At 40.9% G+C, this 23842-nt stretch overlaps 1 protein-coding gene across 1 annotated transcript in view; it reads right to left on the reverse strand.

The window, feature by feature from the left end:
• igsf9bb (immunoglobulin superfamily, member 9Bb) overlaps positions 1-23842 on the reverse strand; it is a 79057-nt gene that overhangs the window by 35600 nt on the left and 19615 nt on the right. The window contains exons 2-7 of the mRNA XM_055046667.1: positions 19944-20135; positions 11127-11273; positions 6992-7143; positions 4992-5109; positions 3488-3629; positions 2025-2170 (exon numbers count right to left, since the gene is read on the reverse strand). Coding sequence (XP_054902642.1) covers positions 2025-2170; positions 3488-3629; positions 4992-5109; positions 6992-7143; positions 11127-11273; positions 19944-20135 — 897 coding nt within the window. The remainder of the gene's footprint in view (positions 1-2024; positions 2171-3487; positions 3630-4991; positions 5110-6991; positions 7144-11126; positions 11274-19943; positions 20136-23842) is intronic.

Here is a 23842-nt window from a genome sequence, read left to right on the forward strand (position 1 = left end):
CTCCTGACTGGTGTTGCTTATCTCCGTTCACACACACAGAAACACAGACATACACAGCCGTCCACGGAGTCGGCGGGACGGGAGAAACGCTAAAGATCTGCCACTTTAACTAGCATCACAGCGTCCACCGATCGACGAGGTCTCGCGTCCCCCTCCTGCCTCTCCCCGTCTGCTCCAAACACCCAACACAAGCTTTTCTACAGGCGACAGATTCACACAGGCTGGAGCCCCGACCGACTGCTGGACCGCTGGAGCGCTCCAGCTCAGAAATGAGGAGGCAGTAACCCAGAGAGAGGATAATATGTCAGTGAGCACATAAACACACACAAACAAGTACAAATAAGAAATATAGAAACAAGCTATTGGAATGAGAGGCAGAGAAGAGAGGGAGGAGAGCAAAACATGGAAAAGTGTTTTATGAGAGAGAACAGGTGTTTGACTGGGATTAGGTTTTTGCCTGAGAGAAGGAAGCAAGTGTCAGTCTGCTAGAGAGAACCAAGTGGTTCATTGGTCCAGAAACCCATCTTGCACCAGAAGGAAACAATTATTGGGAATCATCTACAGCAGGGTCCAGTTTAAACTAAACCCACATGGAGAAATACTCTGTCATCTTTATGCATATTCAGGTGATGGGAAATGGAGGTACACTCATGTCGCCCAATTTTACCCGAACAGGTCAAAATGATTTCAGGTGATTCTCCTCCCCCTGACCAACACTTCCACCCAGACAGGTAGGGCGTGGCTTCCCTCTTTGTTCACCTGTCATGTCCACAGAGCAAAGCTCCATCATCCAGAGTCTAAACATTACAACTGTCTGCTCAGATCCATCCATTCATGCAGTTTTTTAATATCACATTCAACTCAATAGATTGATTGACCTGCCTGCCACCCAATTGCAACGAATCAACGAGCAAAGAAAAGGGAACAAACTTGGTCTCTGTCGAGCTAATTACTGTTGTCAGTAAATGTGCTTGACAAAAGCAGGAGAAACACTCGCTGTGTTTAAAAAACAACCAAGAAACTGGAGCCAAGGTTTGCAACCTGATGTTCAAACTCTATCCGGTCAGATTACAGCGCTGTTACTTCGACAGCGAAAAATAATCAACAACCTCCCCGAAAGTTGCAATGTTTGTTTCAGTCCAGCGGTTGGTGTCTCTGGTTCTCTGATCACCACCCACACACATAAAATAGAAGAGGAAATTCACTATAGGTCAAATACTTTTTTAGGAAGTCTAATCTTAGCACCATCAGCCATGTTTAATCCACTTTAATCCAACTCTAGCTCATTTGTCTAGGAAGTCTTGTTCGTTTGGAGGTGTGTGATTCTGTATTCGAACTCCGATTTGGACCAAAAAAAAGCAAACTCCAGGCAACCTAAAAACCTGAAAGAGAGCTCTGGTCTGGTTCGAATGCATGTGTGAACGGCAAGCAGACCAAAAGCAGTAAGCCGTCAACAGCGCAGGGCATTCTGGGTAAGTGCAACCAAAACAAACGCCTGTGTCTGGCACCAGCGGGAAGAGTGGTTTGTGGTTTTTAAGCAAAGAAAAAAGAGAAATCCTACAAAATCCTCTGATCTCTAAACTCCATTTTTGCTTATATTTTGCAAAGAAGGAAGTTGCACTAAGTGTCTTCTTCAGAGGTTTCTGCATTGGCCATCGCAGGCGAGGGGGTGAACAGGTTTTTCAATGGCTGGTTTGACATGGTGCAGTGTGAGAGCGAACCGCACCAGCAGAAAGTGTAGCAAATATCGCAAATCCGGTCTCCAATCAAACCGAGTCTACATTTCAGATGTGAAAACCCACTTAAACACATTGGAAGCCAAGGCATTTTCAATGGGACACTGACTTTGTGCTGCCTCAATACAAATGCACAAATGCTAATTTAGCATCCAATCAGAGTAATCCAGTGCTAAAAGAGCAAATAACATTTCAGAAGCACGACTAGAAGAAGATCGGTGGTAAAATCGTCATCCTGACAGCAAAAAAAAGAGAATAAAATTGTTAAACGTGGATTAGCTTACTTACATTGCACTGCTAGGTAGGCAGAGGCAGACGGTGGTATGCCTAGGCTGTTGCTGGGGGAACAGGTGTATTTCCCTGTATCCTCGGGCTTGACTTGCACAATGATGAGGGAACCATCAATGAGAATACTGACTCTCCGCTTGAGGTCACTGTGGATATGAAGAGAAGCACTGGGATCTAAATTCAGTAAGTCACAGCAAGTCTGTTAAATCTAACCACCCGCCGCCTGGAAGTGTCGTCCTAATGAACCATTTTTACGCGAGTCATTTTTTCCAAAGAGTGCAACATTTAGTGGCGACTGTCCGCTAGACTGAAGCTCCCGCCTGGCAGCAATTTTGATACCCTTTAAGGCATTTTTTTGTCATTTACTGAAGAAAATATATTAGCCCATACATTCATTCTCTTGTCATTTGTGTATAAAGTGAGACCGTTGTAAAAATGATAATACATTTGTCATTTTTGATTCATATCCCTGTGGAAGCAGAGTTCTGACTCAGTCATAAAAGATGCTTGTCACAGAGCTTGGTTTATAACTCAAAGCGGAACGGCTGGATGTTGGGAACTCGACACGTCAACCGGCTTCAAAGGTAACTGAACATCACAGCAACTCATATTCCCTCAACTTATTAAGTTTCTACCCTACAGCAAAAACAGAATTCCAGTAAACAACAGATATATTTATTGACCCCAGTACCAAAGATTTCACTATAAGCAGTATTTCACTCTGAGAGTTTTAACCACTATCAGAATATAATAAGCCACCATGCAGGTGGGCTGTAAACTGGCGAGAGAGTCGGACATCGCAAACTACTTAAAATCGCGGGCTGGAATCCATTTTTGTTTTATTTTCCAGGGGTTTTGTGAATTTATTCTTACTTTTGACAGTTTCAAGTTATTTTAAAAGCCACTGTGGGCCTTTTGGTCCACCTGTGTAAGTGTTGTAACAGTGCTGCACCTCTTTTTCTGTCATGACATCATGACAGAAAAAAGCTTTGCATACGATTTTAGAATTAAGCCAGGCAGTCTTCTTCAATAGCTGTAGAGTATGGGTGCAAATGAGACTTGTTTGTCAGATTAAAGGTACCTTTAAAAGAACACTTTTTTAGCAGATTTAAACATATTTATTATTAAAATAAATAGTTCACACCAATCGGTCTGAGCTATTCTACTCTCAAATGTCATGTTTTGAAATCACAAATAACCATAAATTACAGAAATAAAGGCTTCAAGAGTGAATCGAATCACTGAAATAAATAAGCTTGTCAATAATATTCTAGTTAATGTAACATGAATGTATACACGGAACGTTACGGATTGTATTTCCACACTTCTCATCAGATTCAGCTAAAGAATCGTCCCCGCAGACAATCAGATCTCCGCGGGATTTTTTTACCGGTGCCGATGAGTCGACACTTCAATCTGTGAGGCAGAAGAGCAAACAATAACGAACATGATCATAACTTTACTTCTTGAAGAAGACGTTGTCCTCCTCCCAGAACCAGGTGTATGTCAAGTTGCGAGGATAGGCCTCCGCCTGGCAGGTGAAGAAGGCGTCCTGCGAGATGTTCACCGTTATGTTCTCTGGTGGTGAGATAATAAACGGAGGGCCTGGTGGGAACACAAACAGCAGCGTCTAAATGTGTCGCATAAAAATGGTCAACCTAATATTTAAATTAAAGGTGTGCAGAGAAGTCGACTGGGAGGTAACCAGCGCGGAGATTTAGTTAGACTAACAACTGAAAACCCCAATCCAGATTATACTTGAAACGTTGCATTGACAACAACACTCTTTGAAGCGTAAAAAAGACTCAACACAAAACCTTTTTAAACTTAAAACATTCTTTTAAAGGTCTGAAGATAAGGAGTGAGTGAGTGAGACCTTCAGCAGACTCAAAAAATAAGTTATTCTTTTAATTAACTCGAGGTTTAAACTTCTATCTGTAATAAAACATGCTGTATTTGAAACAAAATATCTATTTAGCACTATTTAGTTTGAGAATAAATATTTTTTTCTGGTAAAATACAGATTTAGCTACTTGGCAAACTAAATACTGAACTACATATTTAGCTTATTTAATTCTGAGTTGGAAAAATAAGTAGTTTGGCCTGAGTTAGCTTAACATTTAAATAAAGAGCTCTTCAATCCTTAGTCCTTTAATCCTTACTTAATCCTACAGTTATTTTTGTGTATAGTTACATATATAGTTATTTTACTATCAATCTGTTGCTTGCCTCTTTCTGTGATTCCAGGGATGAAGCCGATTAAAGCATGTTAAATCTTAAAAGAGTGACTAGAGATGAAAATATGCATCCTGTTAAAATTTACTCACTAAAATAGATCTGTGTGCAAAGTGTCCTGATGATTTTCAGAACAAAGAAATTGAATGCATTTGTGGTTAAAACAGAAACCATGATGACACAATTGAAATCGGTTAACTGCTGACTTGTATCATTTTATTATCGCTTCAGACAGGTTCCAAATACCCCACTGGAAATGAAACAGGGATTCCCACACAAAAGAAAACACAGGACGTCTGGTAACAAATGTGTAACTTGTTAGACTTTCGCTTCACACAGGGACACCCAAACACACATAGTGAGCCAATGTGGCTGCGATAAAGTGTTTTTCCCATATGCTAGCACTGATTAGCAGCGTGCAGTTTGATACTTGAACATGCACAGTGCTTCCATCTGCCAGCTAGTCTGAAGGACAACCAGGACTATGTGAGCCTGGTGGTAATGTTGCTGGTGCTGGCTGCCAGTGTGTGCCTGTGTATCGGTGCCAACCCAGCCTATTTGGAACAAGCTGAGTCCTGAAGATTTGTTGGCACCGTGGCGTCTGCTGATCTGCAAACTCCAGGCAGAAAGATTTCAGGAAGGGATTCAAACCCACGGCTCTCTTGGTGCACGGTAACACAGTGTGGACAGCTTCTCGTTATGTCTGTGTTTAAATGAAGACCATGCACCAACCTTGTACTAGCAGCCTTGTTGTGTGAATGGCCTCTCCCTGGGAGCTAAAGGCTCGGCACGTGTAGGCCCCGCGATCTTCCCGGGTGATGGATAGCACCGTCAAATTCCCATCAGACACCTAGAAGCATTAAACAATGTTTAGCTTTCAAAAGCAGGTCATTACTATGGAGTAACCTGACTTAAGTCAAGTTTGTACAGTTGTGATAAAAAAGTTTACATACACTTGTATAAAACATAATGTCATGGCTGTCTTGAGTTCCCAATAAGTTCTACAACTCTTATGTTTCTGTGATAGTGTGATTGGAACACATACTTGTTTGTCACAAAAACAGTTATAAAGTTTGGTTCTTTCATAAATTTATTGTGGGTCTGTTGAAAATGTCACCAAATCTGCTGGGTCAAAAATATACATACAGCAACATAAATTGTCAATTTTGGTGATGTAGAGAGTTGTGTCAATCAAATTAGCTTAATGTCATGGCCTCTTCACTTCTTGTAAGTGATTCTGATTGACTACAGCTGTTCACTTCTCATGAGCCCATTGAAATAGGGCTCATTTGACCCAGTGATCAGACTCAGCCACAAAAGCTACAATGGGAAAGTCAAAGGAACTCAGTGTGGATCTGAAAAAGCGAATTATTGACTTGAACAAGTCAGGGAAGTCACTTGGAGCCATTTCAAAGCAGCTACAGGTCCCAAGAGCAACTGTGTAGACAATTATTTGCAAGTATAAGGTGAATGGAACAGTTGTGTCACTGCCACGATCAGGAAGAAAATGCAAGCTATCGCATGCTGGCGAGAGGAGATTGGTCAGGATGGTCAAGAGTCAACCAAGAATCACCATAAAGCAGGTCTGCAAGGATTTGGAAGCTGATGGAACGAAGGTGTCAGTCTCCACAGTCCAGCGTGTTTTACATCACCATGGACTCAGAGGCTGCCGTGCAAGAAAGAAGCCCTTGCTCCAGAAAAGGCACCTTAAGACTCGGTTGGGTCTTGGACGCAGTTGGGTGTTCCAACAGGACAATGACCCAAAACACACATCAAAAGTGGTAAAGGAATGGATAAACCAGGCTAGAATTAAGGTTTTAGAATGGCCTTCCCAAAGTCCTGACTTAAACCCCATTGAGAACACATGGACAGTGCTAAAGAAACAGGTTCATGCAAGAAAACCATCACATTTAGCTGAACTGCACCAATTCTGTCAAGAAGAGTGGTCAAACATTCGTCCTGAAGCTTGCCAGGAGCTTCTGGATGGCTACCAAAAGCACCTAGTTGCCGTGAAAATGGCCAAGGGACATGTAACCAAATACTAATGTTGCTGTATGTATATTTTTGACCCAGCAGATTTGGTGACATTTTCAGCAGCCCCATAATAAATTTATGACAGACCAAACTTTATGACTGTTTTTTGTGACAAACAAGTATGTGTTTCGATCACTCTATCACAGAAAAATAAGAGTTATTGGGAACTCAAGACAGCCATGACATTATGTTTTATACAAGTGTATGTAAACTTTTGACCACAACTGTATGTATGTCAGCAATAAGGCAGTTCGAGGTGCTTTACATCATAAAACCATCATTCAGTTCTCAATTATGAAACAAGCAATAAACTCTCAATCCACAATCACAAACATACAGTCAAAAGTTTTGAACTGTGATTTTTTTTTTCTTTTACAGAAGAGCTGACCAGTGTCAACGCTAAAGGAGTCACTGAACTGGTTCATAAAGCCTGAAGATAAAATAGACGCAGGCAATATATTGAATATATTTGGTGCATTCAGAGTAAAGTTAAACAAAAACATAAAAATTTGATGATATTAAGTGATTACTTTTCTTCAATGTGTGTGGTTTTCCCTAACATCAGTAGATTGCAACATGTCGTTGTGCGGCGGGACACGTGAAAGGAGTTCCTGATCTACAGTGCATTTTTGATCCATCCTAAAAACAAGCCCACATCCCAGATGGATAGATGGAATGGAGTGGCACCGAACATCTACCTTGTACTTGGCACTGCTGATCAGAAGACTGCCTTCTCGCAGCCAGCTGACAGAGGGTTTTGGGTTGCCGAACGCCATGCAGCTCAACGTGATGCTCCCTCGTTCCTTGGCCTCGACATACTGAGGTGGTGTGTCTGTGAATGTGGGAGGGGCTGAGGAGACACAACAGGAATGACATGAACTGCATGAGGTACCAGTAGGGACCATTCTTGACTGACATAATGCAGGACCTATGTATATATTGTCTAAATCTCACTAAAACATCCAAACCTTCAGAAACTCTTTTGAAGACCTCTGACAAGTGCGACAGATGACAGAAACAGTAACACCTCTTAGGTTTTCACAATTTGTTCACAAATTTCAGTACATTTTATGAGTAGCACATAGATGACAGAAAAATAACCATGTTTACTTTACCTTCCACATGCTAAATAAATGTTTCAATTAGCTTGTCTTTTGCATGAACTCTAAATAAAAGCCACTAAAGTTATTTCCTGTAATTTAAGGAGCCCATATCTGTAGATGGAAAAGAACAGATGCTTCCCTTCAAGCCTGAAAGAGCTTCAGAGCTTCTGCCAGTAAGAATGGGATGAGCTGCCCACATGCAACTGCAGGACTTACTACAAAGACTTTAAGCTCAAATGCTGACAGAGGCTCTCCCACAAAGGATCAAGTGAAGAGTCGGGACTCTTTCATATTTGAGACAATTTGTGGTTTGAATAGTTTTATTAAATATATTTGAAACGATTCATTTTGGTTCTAGGTGTTGCTCTGGTTTATATGTACTTGCAGGCTTCTCCTGCAGTAATGTAATTTCAAAAAGATCTAAAGAAAAGTCCAGCCTTTCAGGTGGATTTATTCTGCTGGATTCCAACCCTGATGTTAATACCTTGTCATTTACCAATAGGACAGAACACAGTCTTCTATAACTTTTCAGAGGGTCGGTGTATCTAAGTCCTGGTCAGAGAAAAAGAAGAAAACGTCAATCATCCATCGTGCCAAATGAGCCGACACAACCAACAGGCCCCAAATATGGGATTGTACAGTTTAGGATGTTCACAGAGTTTTTAAGAGTCCATATGAGTTCAAGTGTGTGAAAACTTGGTCTGAAAACTGCCTACCGATTCATATGTGGGTAAAGCTAGTTTAGTGAGTCGGCTTCCAACTGGACTACAGGACAAGTTCAGTTGTGGGCTGAGATCCCATCATCCCTGTTGTCTCACCAGACTGCTCAACAAGGTTTGAGTTAATTCAAGGTCACCCAAGTCCACCTGGTCAATCCCAAGATAATTTTACGCTGAAGCAGATGAAAACGTCCCCCTGTGCTTATTGTCTCCTTCTTCCAGGAGTGCAGAGAAAATCAGTGTATCTTTGCTCCGTGGCCACAACTGGTCGAACGTAATCGTGTAACTTCCATGACGGATGCAGCTTCTCTGTGAGAACATAACTCAAGGTGCATTCACAGACAACACAAAGTTGTCTGTATATGGATATGTACACTTTTTTTTCCCCAGCAGACAGATTCTCTACAACATTGAGGACTGGAGACTTGAGTTTACCATGGAAGTAGCTGGTGAACCATTTATGTTGATTTGGCTGTAACACATTCTGTTTTCTGGCAAGAAGCAGATGATTTTTATGAAAGAAGTCCTGGTATTTCACAAAGTCTATGATGTTATGCATCCTTGGGAACAGAAACTGGTTGAAGCATCACAGATTATATGATCTGTGATGCTTCAGGATAGCTGGGATTATAAACAGGGACGATTATTCATAACTAGCAAGCTGTCGTCCGAGCCAAACACAGTTAAATATATTTAATCTCTCTGTTTTACCCCAGTTCAACTCTGCTCCATCTGCATTTACACAATGATATCATCCGTGATTCAAGCATAATTTAAACCAACGTTCAAATCTCAGACTAATCAACTTAGGTCTGAGGCTAATCTTCTTACAAGCATAATCCCATAGCTTCTCATATGCTAACATGATATTCCATGCGCTGCCATGAGCCAGGGCAGAGCGCTAATTCACATTCTGTCGCAGCAAACTGCATGTGACCCTGCAACGTCTAACAGAGAAACCAGGTCAAAACGTAATTATAAAGCATGCATCATGTTGGAAACTGTAAGTATGTATTAAAGTGTGGATAACATAACAATGCATCACATATACATAAATATGAATAAGTCTGGACACAACACATATGATGAGACGTACAAAAGTACTAAATTCATTATTAATTCATTAGCATGACTGTTCAGTTATATGCATCTTTTTTTTTCTTTTCTATGAATTGAGTTTGGACTAAAATCACAGAAATATTTTTCTTCTGCGTCATAAATATAGTTCTCAGATTCTAACAATGTTTTTTACGATTATTATTTTGACTCTCCAGGGTCCATGGACGCCTGACACACAGAAAAGGAGATGTAGCAGAAATATGGATAAACCACAGTGGAAATCACACTCATAACTTCAGGCTCCCAAATGTTGTTGTCCTATTTGGAGGGAAGCTCCAGTGAGGTTAACAGAAACCAATCAAGACATCATGCAAATAGAAAAAAAAAAGATCCCAGTTTTCTTTCACTTACTTTCTGTAAGTTATAAAACATGAAAACGTTTTAACTTCAGTTGTCATATAAAGTGAGACACCAATGTTTTGAAGCATAGTCATATTTTCAAAGGCAAGTTTCAATTTGGGAAAACTTGAACAACTGAATGTAACTAACTAATAACTAGCTGCCAGATCAGGTTTATAAAACTGAAACATTTCACATTGTGGCTTTCGCTGAAACCCGGTGGGGTGTTTAGTCATGCTGAGGGCTTAGGAAAAGAACCGGGATCAACATTATTAGGCAGCATCATGTGGAGTCCAACCAGGGGTAAGAAGGAAGAAGAAGAGGTGTCAACTTGAAATATAGATTTCTGTTTCTCATCTCAACAGAAATCTATATGCAGCACTTACTCTTCAGTGACAACAAGGCTGACAGATTAAGTGCTTGGTGTAATCACAGACAAGCTATGATGTTTGACAATGATGGGGAAATATGGATTTCAGACAAACAACTATGAAGAGAAGTGCAGAACCCTTAGCATTTAAGGACTTATTGGCAGAACTCATAGGAAGAATTTTTCATGTTTCTGTGATGTGGAAAGAGGAGGAAAGGTAAAAAAAAAAAACAGTGATGCTTCCCAGGTGATCAAAATAAAATCAAATCAAATTTTATTTGTATAGCACATTTCAGCAGCAACGCATGTCAAAGTGCTTTACATCATAAACACAAAAACACAAAGTCATGCATCATGGAATAAACAATACATTGTTACGTATTACGTTTCAAATACAATTCTGAACAGATGTGTTTTTAGTTGAGATTTAAAGGAAGTCAGGGTTTCTGCTGTTTTACAGTTTTCTGGAACTTTGTTCCAAATTTTTGATGTATAGATGCTGAAAGCTGCTTCTCCTCTCTTGGTTCTGGTTCTGGGGATGCAGAGCAGAACCAGAAGACCTGAGAGTCTAGAAGGTTGATACAACAACAGCAGATCTTTGATGTATTGTGGTGCTAAACCATTCAGTGATTTGTAAACTAACCACAGTATTTGTTAGTTTCCAACAAATAGATGCAGGTGGTTTTTCTGGTGCTAGCAGAGCTTTGAGGAGAGTTACCACTGAGGGAGGATATGTACTCTGAAGTCCTGACTGGCTTACATTGGTTGTGTTGCATTGACAGCATATAAACACTGAAATATTGTGATTTGGGCCTGTAGCACAACTTGTGTGAAAAATGGAGCGTTACGACTCAACATCTGATTCAAACTCATTGGATTTCAAAATGGTTTCGAACTGTAAAAAGAAAAAAAAGAAGCTGGAAACAAACTAATTCATAATATTTTTCTCTTCTAGGAATTTTATGAAAAAACTGTAAAGCTGACCTATTGTTCAGCATGTGTACAGCTATGTGCATACAGTGTGCATGGAGCGCTACTTGGTTTTCTGTTTCACATGAGATCTGTTGTCTTTGGGAGGAGAGAGCGGGAGCAACCAGTAAGGTGTTGGGTTCTTAAACGACAAAGTTTCCCACATCTTTAGACTGAACAGCTCGAATAAAGCGTGATGCTCGATGCTTCCTACCGTTCACAGTTAGATGCACCCAGCTGCCGTTGTGGAAGGTGTCATACTGCTGCTCCAGCATGAGCACTTTGCACTCGTACCAGCCTTGGTCGTCTGAACGCACGCTCTCTATCTGCAGGGACGACTTGCCGTGCAGACTGGCCCGACCTGGACGAAACAGAAGGAGATCAGGCGTCACCGGAGAGGGAAACGGTGAAATACAAACAGTTGGGGGGTAAATTATAGAAGATAGTCAAAGACGTTAAGGGAAATGAATGGATGGATGAACAAAACAGGTCTATTTATAGACCTGAGAGGTAAAAAGTACCAGACAAAAACTGAATAAACATTTGTCAGAGGGTTGGATAAAGTCTCAGTGTCTTATTGAAACATCACAACACATAAAGCCGGTTTCTAAGGACACTGTGGAGCGCAAACATCAGACATCATCGCTGCACTTGGATACACAGAGCAATCTATCATTTAAGTATCCCTGGGATGCCCTGTTTTCCATGAGTGTGGTGCTCTATTTTAAAAGACGCACTCAGGCAAGGACAGGTCGTTACTCCCTCAGAGGGATGGGGAGAAGCCAACATGACAACGTGCTTAAGATGGATGGCAACCCTCGGGGTTACTCACAATCCATCAGGACAGATATTAGCTTTGGAGTTGGTAAGTAGAGTCAGGAACAGATGGATACCAACATTACAGATCACAGATCAAAAGCTGAGACTGGGGTTACCAACTTGCCCCAGGCAATCGGGCAACTGGATCAAAACAGATGCAAGCGAAGGCAAAACGAAGGGCTTCCAGTGTTCCAGCATTAATCCCCTCACTGGCCAGTTAGAGGGTGTTTCTCACTGAATTCAAAAAACATGCATGAATGTCACGACTTGATTATTGTAGTGTTTCATGACCTAATTTTAAGGAATGCAAGAAGCGAAGAATATACAGTAGGTGTGGCACCGAGGCAGATTCGGCTTTTTGTTTTATCCATTATCATTTATTTAGATGCAACAGCTAAAAGGAGGAAGAATGTCGATGTCACACAATGTTTACAGAAATGATGATGGACGCTACACGGATGGATTTTAAAGTTGCCCAGCAGCAATGTTACGTTACAACATCATAACTTGTTAATAAATAAATACAGAGTCTGGCTTCTTCTGGTGCAAAATCAAGACGCTCGACTTAAAAGTTGGATGATATGCGACGTGCCAGTTTTGTCTGCAGGTCCTTTGAAAATGATCGGTTGCATGTCTGATTTGGTATCGCGGGTGGAAGTGGCAGAAACGGGACGTCCGAATCGAGCTGTTCAAACTGCTATGAAAAAGTCAGACACAGGTCGCATATGGGCAAAAGACAGAGAGAAAAGAAACCAATTTGCCTGCACTGTAGTTCCACATAACATGTCTGCACCAAAGAGAAACCCATTAACACAACTTTGAGCTGCTATTTGTCTCGTTTCCATTCATTGCTGTTTTCTTTGTGACTGAAACAAGACAGAACTGGGATGCCTTGCTGCTTATTTATGCTAGGCTATTTATTTCATACTAACTCTGTCTAAACTAAAACTGTTTGTTTAAAGATAATTTGGCTTCAGTTGGCACTTTCAGCTCTTATTGGCTGAGAGTTAATGGTCTCTTCTCTGGATCCCCTATTAGACTAGATATATTAAAACATTAAAGTAAACGAGAAGCCATGCTCGAGTGAGTCCACATGAACGCAGTACTAATGTCTGACTCTCTGGAAACTGTCGTCTAAGATTCCTTTTGAGAGTGGAGTTCCCCTGGCTGCAGATGGTTGTTAAAAATACCAAAGAGAAAATTCACAGCATGACTGAAAATACTATTAAACTCTTGATTTTAACTCTATTTAGACAAAGTAATACAAGTTAAAGAGACAGCAGAAGCAACAACCTAAAGTGCTGGAAAACAAGTATTTGACCTCTTTTTCTGTTTGTTTGTTTGTTTGATTTTTTGCCATGCTTAATGTTTCTGATAATCCAATTACCAAAAGAAACCCCAGGTAAATAGAAAATTCACTTTTCAGTGATCCTTTCATTTTCTAAGGGGAAAACAATTATTGGTTAATGCAGAATGGCCCAAAATTACTCAGCAGCAAAAGAATAAAACTCTCTGCTCGATGGCAGCCAACGGTTTTAAGCTTTATCTTCATATTTTGTTTAGAAAACTATTTTTCTCTTTAAAAAGTACACTTTGAGTTTAGTTTCATTCTGTCTGATGTTAAAATGAGTTTCGTGATCTGAAACATTTCCGTGTGACGAGCACCAAGAAGAAGAAATCTGTAAGGGGACAAATCCTTAAACATCGCCGGTCGTTTCCAGATGTTTTCTTCACCTGTTTACGGCAGACAGGTCGAGCTTACCAAAGACGGAGCGGCATCCTATTATGCGTTACGTTTTTTAACATTACTTCCAAAATGATTCAAATCCGTGAGAAAAGTTCATTGATTTCCATTCTGAAATATCCAGACATAGTCAGGTTGCTAAAACTAAAAGGCATGAATAAGTTTATGGCTCGCTCATGGACTTAAACTAGTGTGAAACATATTTGTGGCTTGCTTACTTATAATGCCATCGCTGCAGACAAATTCCAATTAACTGTGTGGCCTGAGAGTTTAAACTACTGCTACCAGGGGACTCTGTAAAACCCTGAACAAGGATCCTTGATCCCCGAAAGCTCAGGGGGGCTGATAACGAGATCTTGGGAGACACCGCGGCTCTGTACGCTTTAAATTCTGCAGGATGAAAAAAATAAATAAATAAATCACAGGTGGTAATAGCTAAACCTTAGTTTCCCCTGAAGGCCACTATGAAATATTGCAAAGAAGGCCGGAGCTGTTTTAACAAGGCGACGGACTGCAATAAAACGCTGCAGCCATAAACTGATGATCATTGCTGAGAAAACTAGAAAACTGACAGACCATGAAAACGTTTAGAGTAGCACACCCAAAGCCAAAGGGGAAAAAATGACAGCAATAACTGCTACTATGTTTAACTGTGTTCATGATATTTGATTTCAGGTTATTGGAACCAAGTTGCAGCATCTATATATGATATGATCTAGTTGTCTGCTTTCCTGCAGTTAACCAATTAAATAAATACATTTTCTATTGTCTTCATTTGATGCAAATACAATTCAGATCTTTTTCTCGGGGAACCAGCAGCTAGCATACTGCGACGCAAGACCAAAGTGGAATTTGCCATCTATCTTAAGACAATTGTTAAAACTGTCATACGTTTATGAAGGTGCTCTTTTATTATAATACATAATATTGCACTACTCAAGGTCATTTGTTTTATTTCAGGCATTTGCTCTGACTGTTTATCCTCAGAGCATTTTGGACACAAAAGATCTTTGGCATCATGTCAACATAAATAACTGCTTCAGGCAAATCTCTGGCAAGTTTCACAAAACGAGCTTCAGAGAAGAATCAGTCTACTTTCACTCCTGGCTAAGGAGAGATATACCATGGCTTTAAAACGTTATCAGTTCAAGAACATTATATTTTCCCAACATGCTGCGCCGACTGTTTAACGTCCCTTTAATTAATTGCTAGTGAGTCGCCGATCACGCATTTCTTTTGTTTGCAAGAAACCCAGAACCTGCTCCTTGGCAGGTTCTGGGTTTGAAGCTAGAATGAAAGCTGCCTATTACTGGTGTTAAGGAACATTTTGAAAGTAGTTGACAAGCTAAAAGCCTACTAAAAGCCAAGGAGGCCTTGAATAGGTTCAAGATAAAAATAAAAAGAAATTTTAAAAAAGCTGCTACAATATAATAGTACTTGCATTTATTTATAGTTGCATGATTTCTGCACAGACCTGTGAAAAACCGCTGGTCACATTCTCACTACGAACAGGGAGGTAGCACAGGCTTTACAATACTTCTGTTCATAAATCACTGAACTACTGAGAACCAAAACACATTAGAGCCCCGTAGCTATCGTGTCAGACTATTCAGGTCTTCTGGTTCTGGTCTACTCTGCATCCCCAGAACCAGAACCAATCATACAGAAGCAGCATTCACGAGTCTGGAAACAAACAGTTGAAACTCTGAGCTCCGTTAAATCAGCTCAGAGTTAAATCACCGGTTTATAGTTGCCTTTTACTGATAAAAACTGAAACATTGATTAATTCTAGTCTGTTTTGCTTCTTTATTTTTGCCAGTGCAATTTAATGTTCTTTTGTCTGCACATGGTGTTATGTCTACACCATGTAAAGCACTTTTAACTGCTTTCTTGTAGAAATGTGCTATACCAATAAACTTCATTTGACATGTTTTAACCTGTGTATATCTACGGGTTGCTTGCGTTATGCTGACTTCCTCAAGTTGTCTTCCGGGTCTCTAAGTCTTTCCAACATGTGAGATCAGTTCAGATTTCAACTCCGACCCAGACCTTCGATACCAATTACGCTCTTTGTTTATTTGCAAATCCACACTTAATCGTCGCTCGTTTCAAGGCCGAACTCTGCTGAGAATGGACCGCTGCTGTGGTGGCACTGCAAACTCCTTTATCCGCGTGATCCTATATTGACAGACACGTGACTGAACAATGCAGTCTGATTTTATTTTATTTCACATACAGTTGTGGTTCCGACGTCGGCCTAATATCGTCGCTTTGCCTGAATGCGCTCTGAATTGACTCCTCGTTTGATCAAAACCAGCAGCGCTGCACGCTCAGCAACTTTACTGATCTCATACAGCGCTGCATGTGGAGCAGACAATTAGATTTTAAACACACAGCAGGTAGAAAGATCCAAAATAGTATTCTTATGCAGAATAAGGCAGATGGGGAAAGAAAACGTATTATATTGGGGTGCAGACTGTGGGTCAGGTCACATGCTTATTGGTTGTTTTTCTGGGTAATTCTAGGATTTTATAAATAATAGTGCAAAAATAAAACTTGAATGCATTTACAAAGTGCAGTTTGGTGCAGACAGGGAACAGATTTGGATGGAAACCCCCGCAGGAAACTGGCTCTAAAGGAAAAGCATTGATTGGAAAATTCCCTACTTGTGCTGCTAATGTAAGGCCTAAAATATTCAACAGCGCTTTTCATGACACCAAAACACAGCAGCAAATCGAAGCCAAAGACATGACGATGACGTGCAGAGCGCACAAAGCACCGCTTCATTCTACAAAAGTGGCAGCGGGTTACTGCATAATGCCTCCATGTCATTTGACAGCAGCAGTAAAATTAAAGGCACCAGTAAAACCAGAAAAGATCCATTTAGGCTGCAAGCACTGATACAGCCGGTTGTGGTGAGAAGTCAACGAGGGGTTTTGGTGGCATTTAAAACGAACACTCTAAAATCTCACTGGCCTTGTTTTGTCTCCACACTCCATTAACTACACAGAGTCACAATTATGTCATTATCACACACAAAATCCAGTGTGGGCAAACTTAAAAGCCTTTTCTTTCAATAATGAACTCAGCAGCGTGTAATCCCACAACAGTAATTATTCAGCTAAAGCAGCATCCAGTTCTTTCCACCAGCGAGGAACGTTTACCAGAGCAAATAAGAGAAGACGGATACGAGATGGTTGAGACTGAAGTCACAGAGTCTCTTTCATATGTGCAACGTAGAGGGAGGGAGCAGAGGGGGGGAAAGTCATTAACAGACAGTAGCTATAATCTCAAACTATCTTGGGAAGGAAATCAAACGTGTTAAACTGACAGCAGGGTTAAGTGTTCTCAAAATACCTGACCTGTGTTGAGAATAATAGGAAAACAACTCAAGTTGGACCCTGCGCTTCTCTACAGATCTGTACAAACAGAGACAGGACTATGAACAAAAATGAAATAAAATGAATAGCATGGCTTCTTTAGGTAAATTTTCACTGGTTACTGCACTGCAAGGTGCAGCAGGAGGGGCATGTGGACTTACCCAGGAGGTCAGCACGTGCTACCATAAAATCCACAGCCGATATCTGGTGTTTCTTATAGGTTGTGATTCTGTATTTCAAACAAATAAGTTCACTCACTGAAGGCATCTCGATGCTGTACTTCATAGTGTGTGTGATGATATTCAAGACTATGCTAATCATCTTTATTTCTGGTTCTCTTGTAGGTAAGACAGGAAGTGTTTGACATCTTTATCTGATATAGACAGTGGTGAATCAATCGGTGTGCTTTCAAACAGAGCTGTAGATGGGAATCAGCCGTGTTAAAAGCAAAAATGTGCCTCATTACAGATAAGGTTCCAGGGTTTGCGCCTCAGAATGTCGACACTGCGGATCATTTGATCCAGACATTATTGGGTTCACATCGAGGCTCCGGGTTGAGGTAAAACCGGACAAGACTGGTAGATTAGGAAAACACGAACGTTTTTATTTTTATTCTTTATGCAGATGGTAAAAGTGACAAAAAGACATTTCTAACGCAGTTGAACTCTTTTTAGAAAAGATACACCGATTTTCTGACCAATTACTGATCTTTAACGAGGCTGATCTGCCAAATCCGATTTTGGCTGATATATATATATAAAAATATATATATATGCCTAAAAATCCTTAACCCCGAACACAAGTTTCTCCCAGCGTATTATAAGGCTGGCGACCCGCCAGGCTTTATTTGCCACAACCATCAGACTAGGCATCTGTTTTTTATATCTTTTAAATAGGTTTCATTCACCAGTGACAGTAAAGATGGATTAAACTAAGTTTATGGCTTATATATTGAGCTGGATGAGAGGTGGGGGGAGGGTGCACCAATCAAACATGTTCAATGATCTCAGGCACCGACGAGGCGTTATATTGTGCCCTACCAAATTCTTGTAACTGTGTCTCACCGTTCACTCAAAATGGCCCATCTGGAAGGGGCTCTTGCAGAGCAGGTTCATCTGTTCTGCCATTTGTCTGAATCCTCTGTAAAGGTTGTCTTTTGGGAAGATACCGCAACAACATACATGTCAAGTCTGAAAGGCTCACCGGTTGCTCAGTTCTCTCAAAGTAAAGCACTAAACGCTCATAAAGGCTGAGTTATAGTCGCTCGTCTGAAACTGATTTTTGCACATGTACTTATGTGAACAAAGAATGATGTGAACACACAAAAATACAGAACAGTAAAAGCAGAATTACAACATAAAATACTGTGCAGTAGCGTACTCCAAAGGAATGTGCAACTAAACAGAATGATTTACAAAATATTCGGAATGTAAATATGTATTTGTGTAAGTGCAAAACTTTTTTTTTAATGTTTTTAAATGTATTTTATTTTGTTGCCTTTTTTCCCCAGTGCCTCGACCGCTAAGGTTTGCATGTTTCTGGGGTAAACCCTGCATTTCAAGCACATATTCAGGTGTCAAACTCATTTCTGAATGTTCCTAAAGGGCCGGTTGTGCCAGAACTTTTTGATAAAACCCACTAAGCTGTTAAAATATAAATACATGGCTGTTTGTGTCAGTATTCAATAAGCATTTCTTAAAATTAAATACTCAACATTTCTTTCCATCTAGGATTTTGTGAATGTTTGTGTTTTGTGTTTGTTTTTTGTGGTGCTAATTTGGAAATAATTGTTATGAATTTCAGGATATTTTCACGAATGTCTGATGCTAAATGTAACTTTTATCACTCGACATGTCGTTTCACGGACTATAACTTGACATCAAGTAAAGCTGGGGCAGCAGTCACTTAAACCCAATGTTTTCGGCCAATTTGAAGAAAGATTTTCACTAAAAATCAGGAAAAAATGTGATTTGTTGATTTTGATTTGTGAAAAACTGGAGGGACTAATTGATGTAATTTGGAGCCTAAAGGGCCACATAACAAGTTATGGTGGGACAGATTTGACACATGTGACATATATTGTTATATTTTGTTCAGGATGAAAGTGAATAGACTCCCACTTTTGTACATTATTTAATGGAAAAGCAGCAAAGCAGTTAGTAGAAGTCAATCAGAAATGAACACTTACATACCTTCACTGGCTACCAATTTAAAATGATCAGCAAACAGATACTGTAGGAAAGTTGTTTTTAATTATTATTTTCTATTAAGTATGGACCTTCTGCAGCAGGTGAAGAGGCTGCAGCTCACAACTGAACACAGTGCGTGTTCATTAAACCCCAGAGAGATCGCCATTGAAATGCAAAGCATGGCGTCTACCAGCTACATTGCTCTGTTATGTAATCTCATAATGCTTGGTATCGAGATAGCTGAAGTCCTGCTGGTTGCTGAATCCGTCTCACACTCCTAAAATGACAACTTATGTGATACAGTTTGACATGAATGATAAAAATCCCTGAGTCTAAGACATACAATCAGACCCCGACTGCACATAAATAATGTGGGATGGAAAGAGCTGCTGCCTTTTAAGGAAATGTCATCTCATTTATGCTCCCATAATTCACACAGGGGAGAGCATAGCTGATCAGGCAGCTCAGACAAAACGCTTACAGCAAAGCAGGGCAGAAAAAGAAGACCGATATAGATACCTAAATCTATATACAGTTTCTACAAATCGATATTAGGCCTTGTACATGAGCTTGGTAATTATGTTGGTTTCTTGTGTACATATTGGCCAATCGCTGAGCTCCCAAAGAATTAAGGAAATCACGGCCGACTTATCAGTGCGCCACAAGATGACTGGAGGCTTAATGTCCTTTCTTGAAGAAGCCTGTGAGCACTTTCATACATATGTAGCTATAAATGAGTAAAAAATGAGTTGTATTTGAAGAAAAGACGGATTCCTTTCATCCAAAGAGAAAATGTAAACACCAAAAATGTCTCTACTCCTATCACTTTGACTTAAGCTGCACCCTTTTCCTTATCTGTGCTAAAAAGCCATTGGCGTGACCATACTTTGGACATTTACCGGCATATTCTGGGTCCACATGAGGAGGGTAGAAGCGAAAGTTGATGAAGAAAGGGATTGGCATTCCATACTTGAACCACTCCACCACATAGGGCTTTCCGTTCAGCAGGTGAGGCACGTCGCATCCCAAGATGACGCTCTCTCCTGCGCGTGCCGTCACAAACTGGGGCTCCTCTCGCACTCCGTGGGCACCTGGGACACAAAGCGTACAAGTCAGGCTAAACTTACCAAGATATGCATCGATCTACTTATAGTCTTGCCCACCATTCAAGGGACAGATGCTTTTTTTTCAGACAGTGTGGCACAAATAAAAGACATTTCCCAATTCGTCTCCTCCGCTATATCAGATGGTTCTATAAAAGACCAAAAGTCCTTCTACCTCACCAAATATTTCAATGCCTAGCACAATCAGAATGCAAGTAAACACAAATATTCTTGACTACCGACCAAGTATTCTGTGATTGAGATTTCTTCTGTGATTCGGTAAGAAATGCAGTGGTTAGTTCGGGTTAAAAAAGAAAAGAAAGATGTTCCTCCTGTGAGGAGAGTAATACGGTGAGAAAGCCCACTTCGCAAGTTCAGCAATCAGAGCAGCATGGAAGCAAGAGAGAAATTCATTGCAGAGGGAAGGAAGAAGACAGATCAGCAAGAGTAATTTAAACCACTTACAGAAGCCTCAACAGAAGCTTTTTCATCCTATTCGTCTCTAAGAGCGCAGAGAGGCGTCAGCGCAGAGGTAGAGTGGCATGAAATGTCTGGATATTCAGAAATACCGCGACCTTTGACCCTTTCTTAACCGAATTCACTCTGAGCTGGGGAATGAAGTGCTGAACGCCCTCTCTGAATCTGAATCCTTCTATTGTTCCCATGCCAGTCCTAACATGGCTCAGCTTACAGAGGAGAAGAATGAATGGTATCATCTCCCAAGTCAATGCATCTAATCAAATGTCTGAAAGAATGTCCTTCAGAGCTGAAGGAGTAAGACGGCAAACAGAACAAGAACTTTGTCCTTTATGTCTCTATGAACTGAGACAGAAAGCGTCTCTATGTTTAACATTGCGCCGCCTCGCAAAGCCTATGCAGAATGTCAAACCGGAACAATCACTATGCTACTGACTAAAGTGATTCTTTTTTTATCCAGAACATTTTCCAAAAATGACTTCACTTGATTTCATGCGTTTTCGTCTGTAGCTCTGTGTGGAAAACACAGCGCTAATGAAAGAAACAACTATGTTCCTGACCAGAGGGATGGGTTGATCAATGAGAGCAATAAATTCAGTTATCTGTTCTGTCTTTCGTCTGGCTGTTATCCTCCACTCCTCACTGTTTCCACTCACCCTCGGATTCTGCTGGGTGAACTTGTTCTCTTCAGTCAAGTGTGGAAAGTTTAAAGGCTTCACAAAACTGGGGGTATTGAATGTATCTCTTCAAAAACGGATAAAATCTCTACTTGAAAACTGAACGACTTGGTGCGTTTTGCCCCCAGAGTTTAGGCATTTCTGCAAGCTCTGTTGATAGTTTCCTCTATCAACTCCCCAATTTCATTTATAACACACTGGAAGTCTGCTGAACATCAACTTGTGTTTACAGTGTCTTGGTGCGCAGTGGCGCAGTTGGTGGCGCTGTTGCCGTGCAGCAAGAAGGTCCTGAGTTTGATTCCCGGCCCGGGGGTCTTTCTGCGTGGAGTTTGCACGTTCTCCCTGTGCATGGTGGGTTCTCTCCGGGTACTCCGGCTTCCTCCCACAACTGCACCTCAAGTCACAGGACGCAGTGAAAATATCTGCGGGCAACTCAAAGATTTTGGGTAACGGTAAAGAAAAAAGGATATTGAACTCATTGCAATGAATTTAAGACAATTTACGGCCTTAATTTTAGATGCATGGACAAATCCAAAATACTTCTAAACCATTGGAAACATAAGAAACCATTTTAGATAGTTTGGTTCAGTGCTGGAGGGAAAACAGCTGGTTAGACGCCCTCAACCAAAACAACATCAAGCAAGCAAAGACAGCAATCCCAGTCCAACCAGGAAAACGCAAAGGTAATTATAACATTTCCGTGAACTTTGTGACCATTGCTAGTCATTTAGCACTGAGCCTTCACCCCGATACGAGACCAAAACTAAGAATCTGAATCACTTAGAGCAGGAAGGACAGCTCTAACATATGGTGCACAGCATTATGGGTAACACAGCTCTTACCAGGGAATCTGAGGTCTGCCATTTGTTGGGCAGTTAGTGTGCCGTGTGCTGTGAATGGGGAAAAACCCAACAGGAATTCAGAGGAATCCTAAGCTACTAAGTAGGATTAAGTATAATCACTTGTTGGTTGAGAATTTCTTCTTGCTTGTGAACAAGTTCACAAGTATTTGTTCGGGGAGGAGTCACCTTAGTTGCGCATTTTCCTGCCGGGTTTTCTGCTATTTGAGGAAAATCCACCTATTCGCAGATTAGGAAGAAAATATTCAGAAGAAAATGCAGTTGTGGACAATACAGTACTCAGGGGCCCACTGTAATGCAGAAACATAGAAATCCTAGTGGAACATTGTTTTGAAGAGGCATGTTTTGGTGAGAAACGAGAAACTGAAGGATTTCTGGATGGTTTGAATGAACTTGACAGGTTTGTTAACACACAAAATGAGAAGATGTCAGAGCAAGTCAGTAAACATCATTTCTCAAAATGGTTATTTTGAGTGCTTTTATAGAAAATAAGGTCAAGAGGCAATGCTGTGCAATTACCATAGCAACTATTACCAAAGCCTCTCCCCAAGTAATTCGTGCTCAGAACCAATCTTGGGTTCAGTGCATCACTAAAGTGGAGTTTGATGTGACGGGGTATAAAATTAAATTGTTTTTTTCCCTTCATCTGAACCAAAAAACATTTACGACTATAAACCAGCTGCATCATCTTAAAGAACTTCGGATAAGTAGAACAAAAAAAACAATTTCTTCAAAAACAAGAAAAAACTTTAAAAACTCCTTCGGCTTAGTTGCAGTCTCCTCAAACTGTCTCTGTGCTGCAATTAACATTTGTTCATCATGAAACGGCACCGAACAATTAAACTACTTTGATAATTAAATACCTATTGAAGCCGTGACCATAGACTCTCTGGTGCTCTAAGCTTTGAAATGCATCCTGCAGCAGCATTGCACAGGCATGAAAAGACACAGCAAGGGCTTCCCTCAATGGAAGAAAACTGCTTTCATGATGCTTCGATCAAAGTGTTCATTGTATTTTTAATTCTTATTGTGAATGACCTCGCCACCCGTAAAACACTGGAGAAGGCTAACGTCACCAAAAAGCAATATTTCGCTTTCTTAAAAAGATTACGAGAGAAATCCTCACATAAAGAAAGATGAGGGTTTTGATATGATTCTGCATTTGTAAAAGAACGCTTGAAGAAGCAGATAGTGGATAACTGAGCGATTATTTTATTTATCTTTTCTCTTCCCCAGCTGTGATTTCTCACCCACCGTCACCTCACCCTCTCCCCCTCGCTCACACACCAAACACCGACGTACGAGCACACACTCGCGCTTCTTCGCGCTGTGCTCCATGTTGATTGGCTGCTGGTGACATCATCAGACGCTGCACAAAAACAGGCCCCCTTGGAAGGTATGACTTCACTGTTTGGACCTGGTGAGGCGACGAGGACGCCTGGGAGAGTAGAGGGCTGCAAGATGAGAGGCAGGGCGCCCCCGCCCTGCGCCGTCCCACCCGCCCCTCCACACTGCCACCACAGTGTGGCAAACATTATGGTTTAGCTCATTTACAATCAAAGACTCAAGGGAGGACACGATGAAACCACTGAGGTGCACTGACTCACAACACAGTGCCTGGGATGTGTGTGTGTGTGTGTGTTTGCTGGTGACTGATGCCAGGAGGACTCCTCACTTATGC

Source organism: Poeciliopsis prolifica, unplaced genomic scaffold (assembly GCF_027474105.1).
Source record: "Poeciliopsis prolifica strain line A6 unplaced genomic scaffold, Auburn_PproV2 SCAFFOLD024, whole genome shotgun sequence".
In the NCBI taxonomy this organism is placed as follows: domain Eukaryota; kingdom Metazoa; phylum Chordata; class Actinopteri; order Cyprinodontiformes; family Poeciliidae; genus Poeciliopsis; species Poeciliopsis prolifica.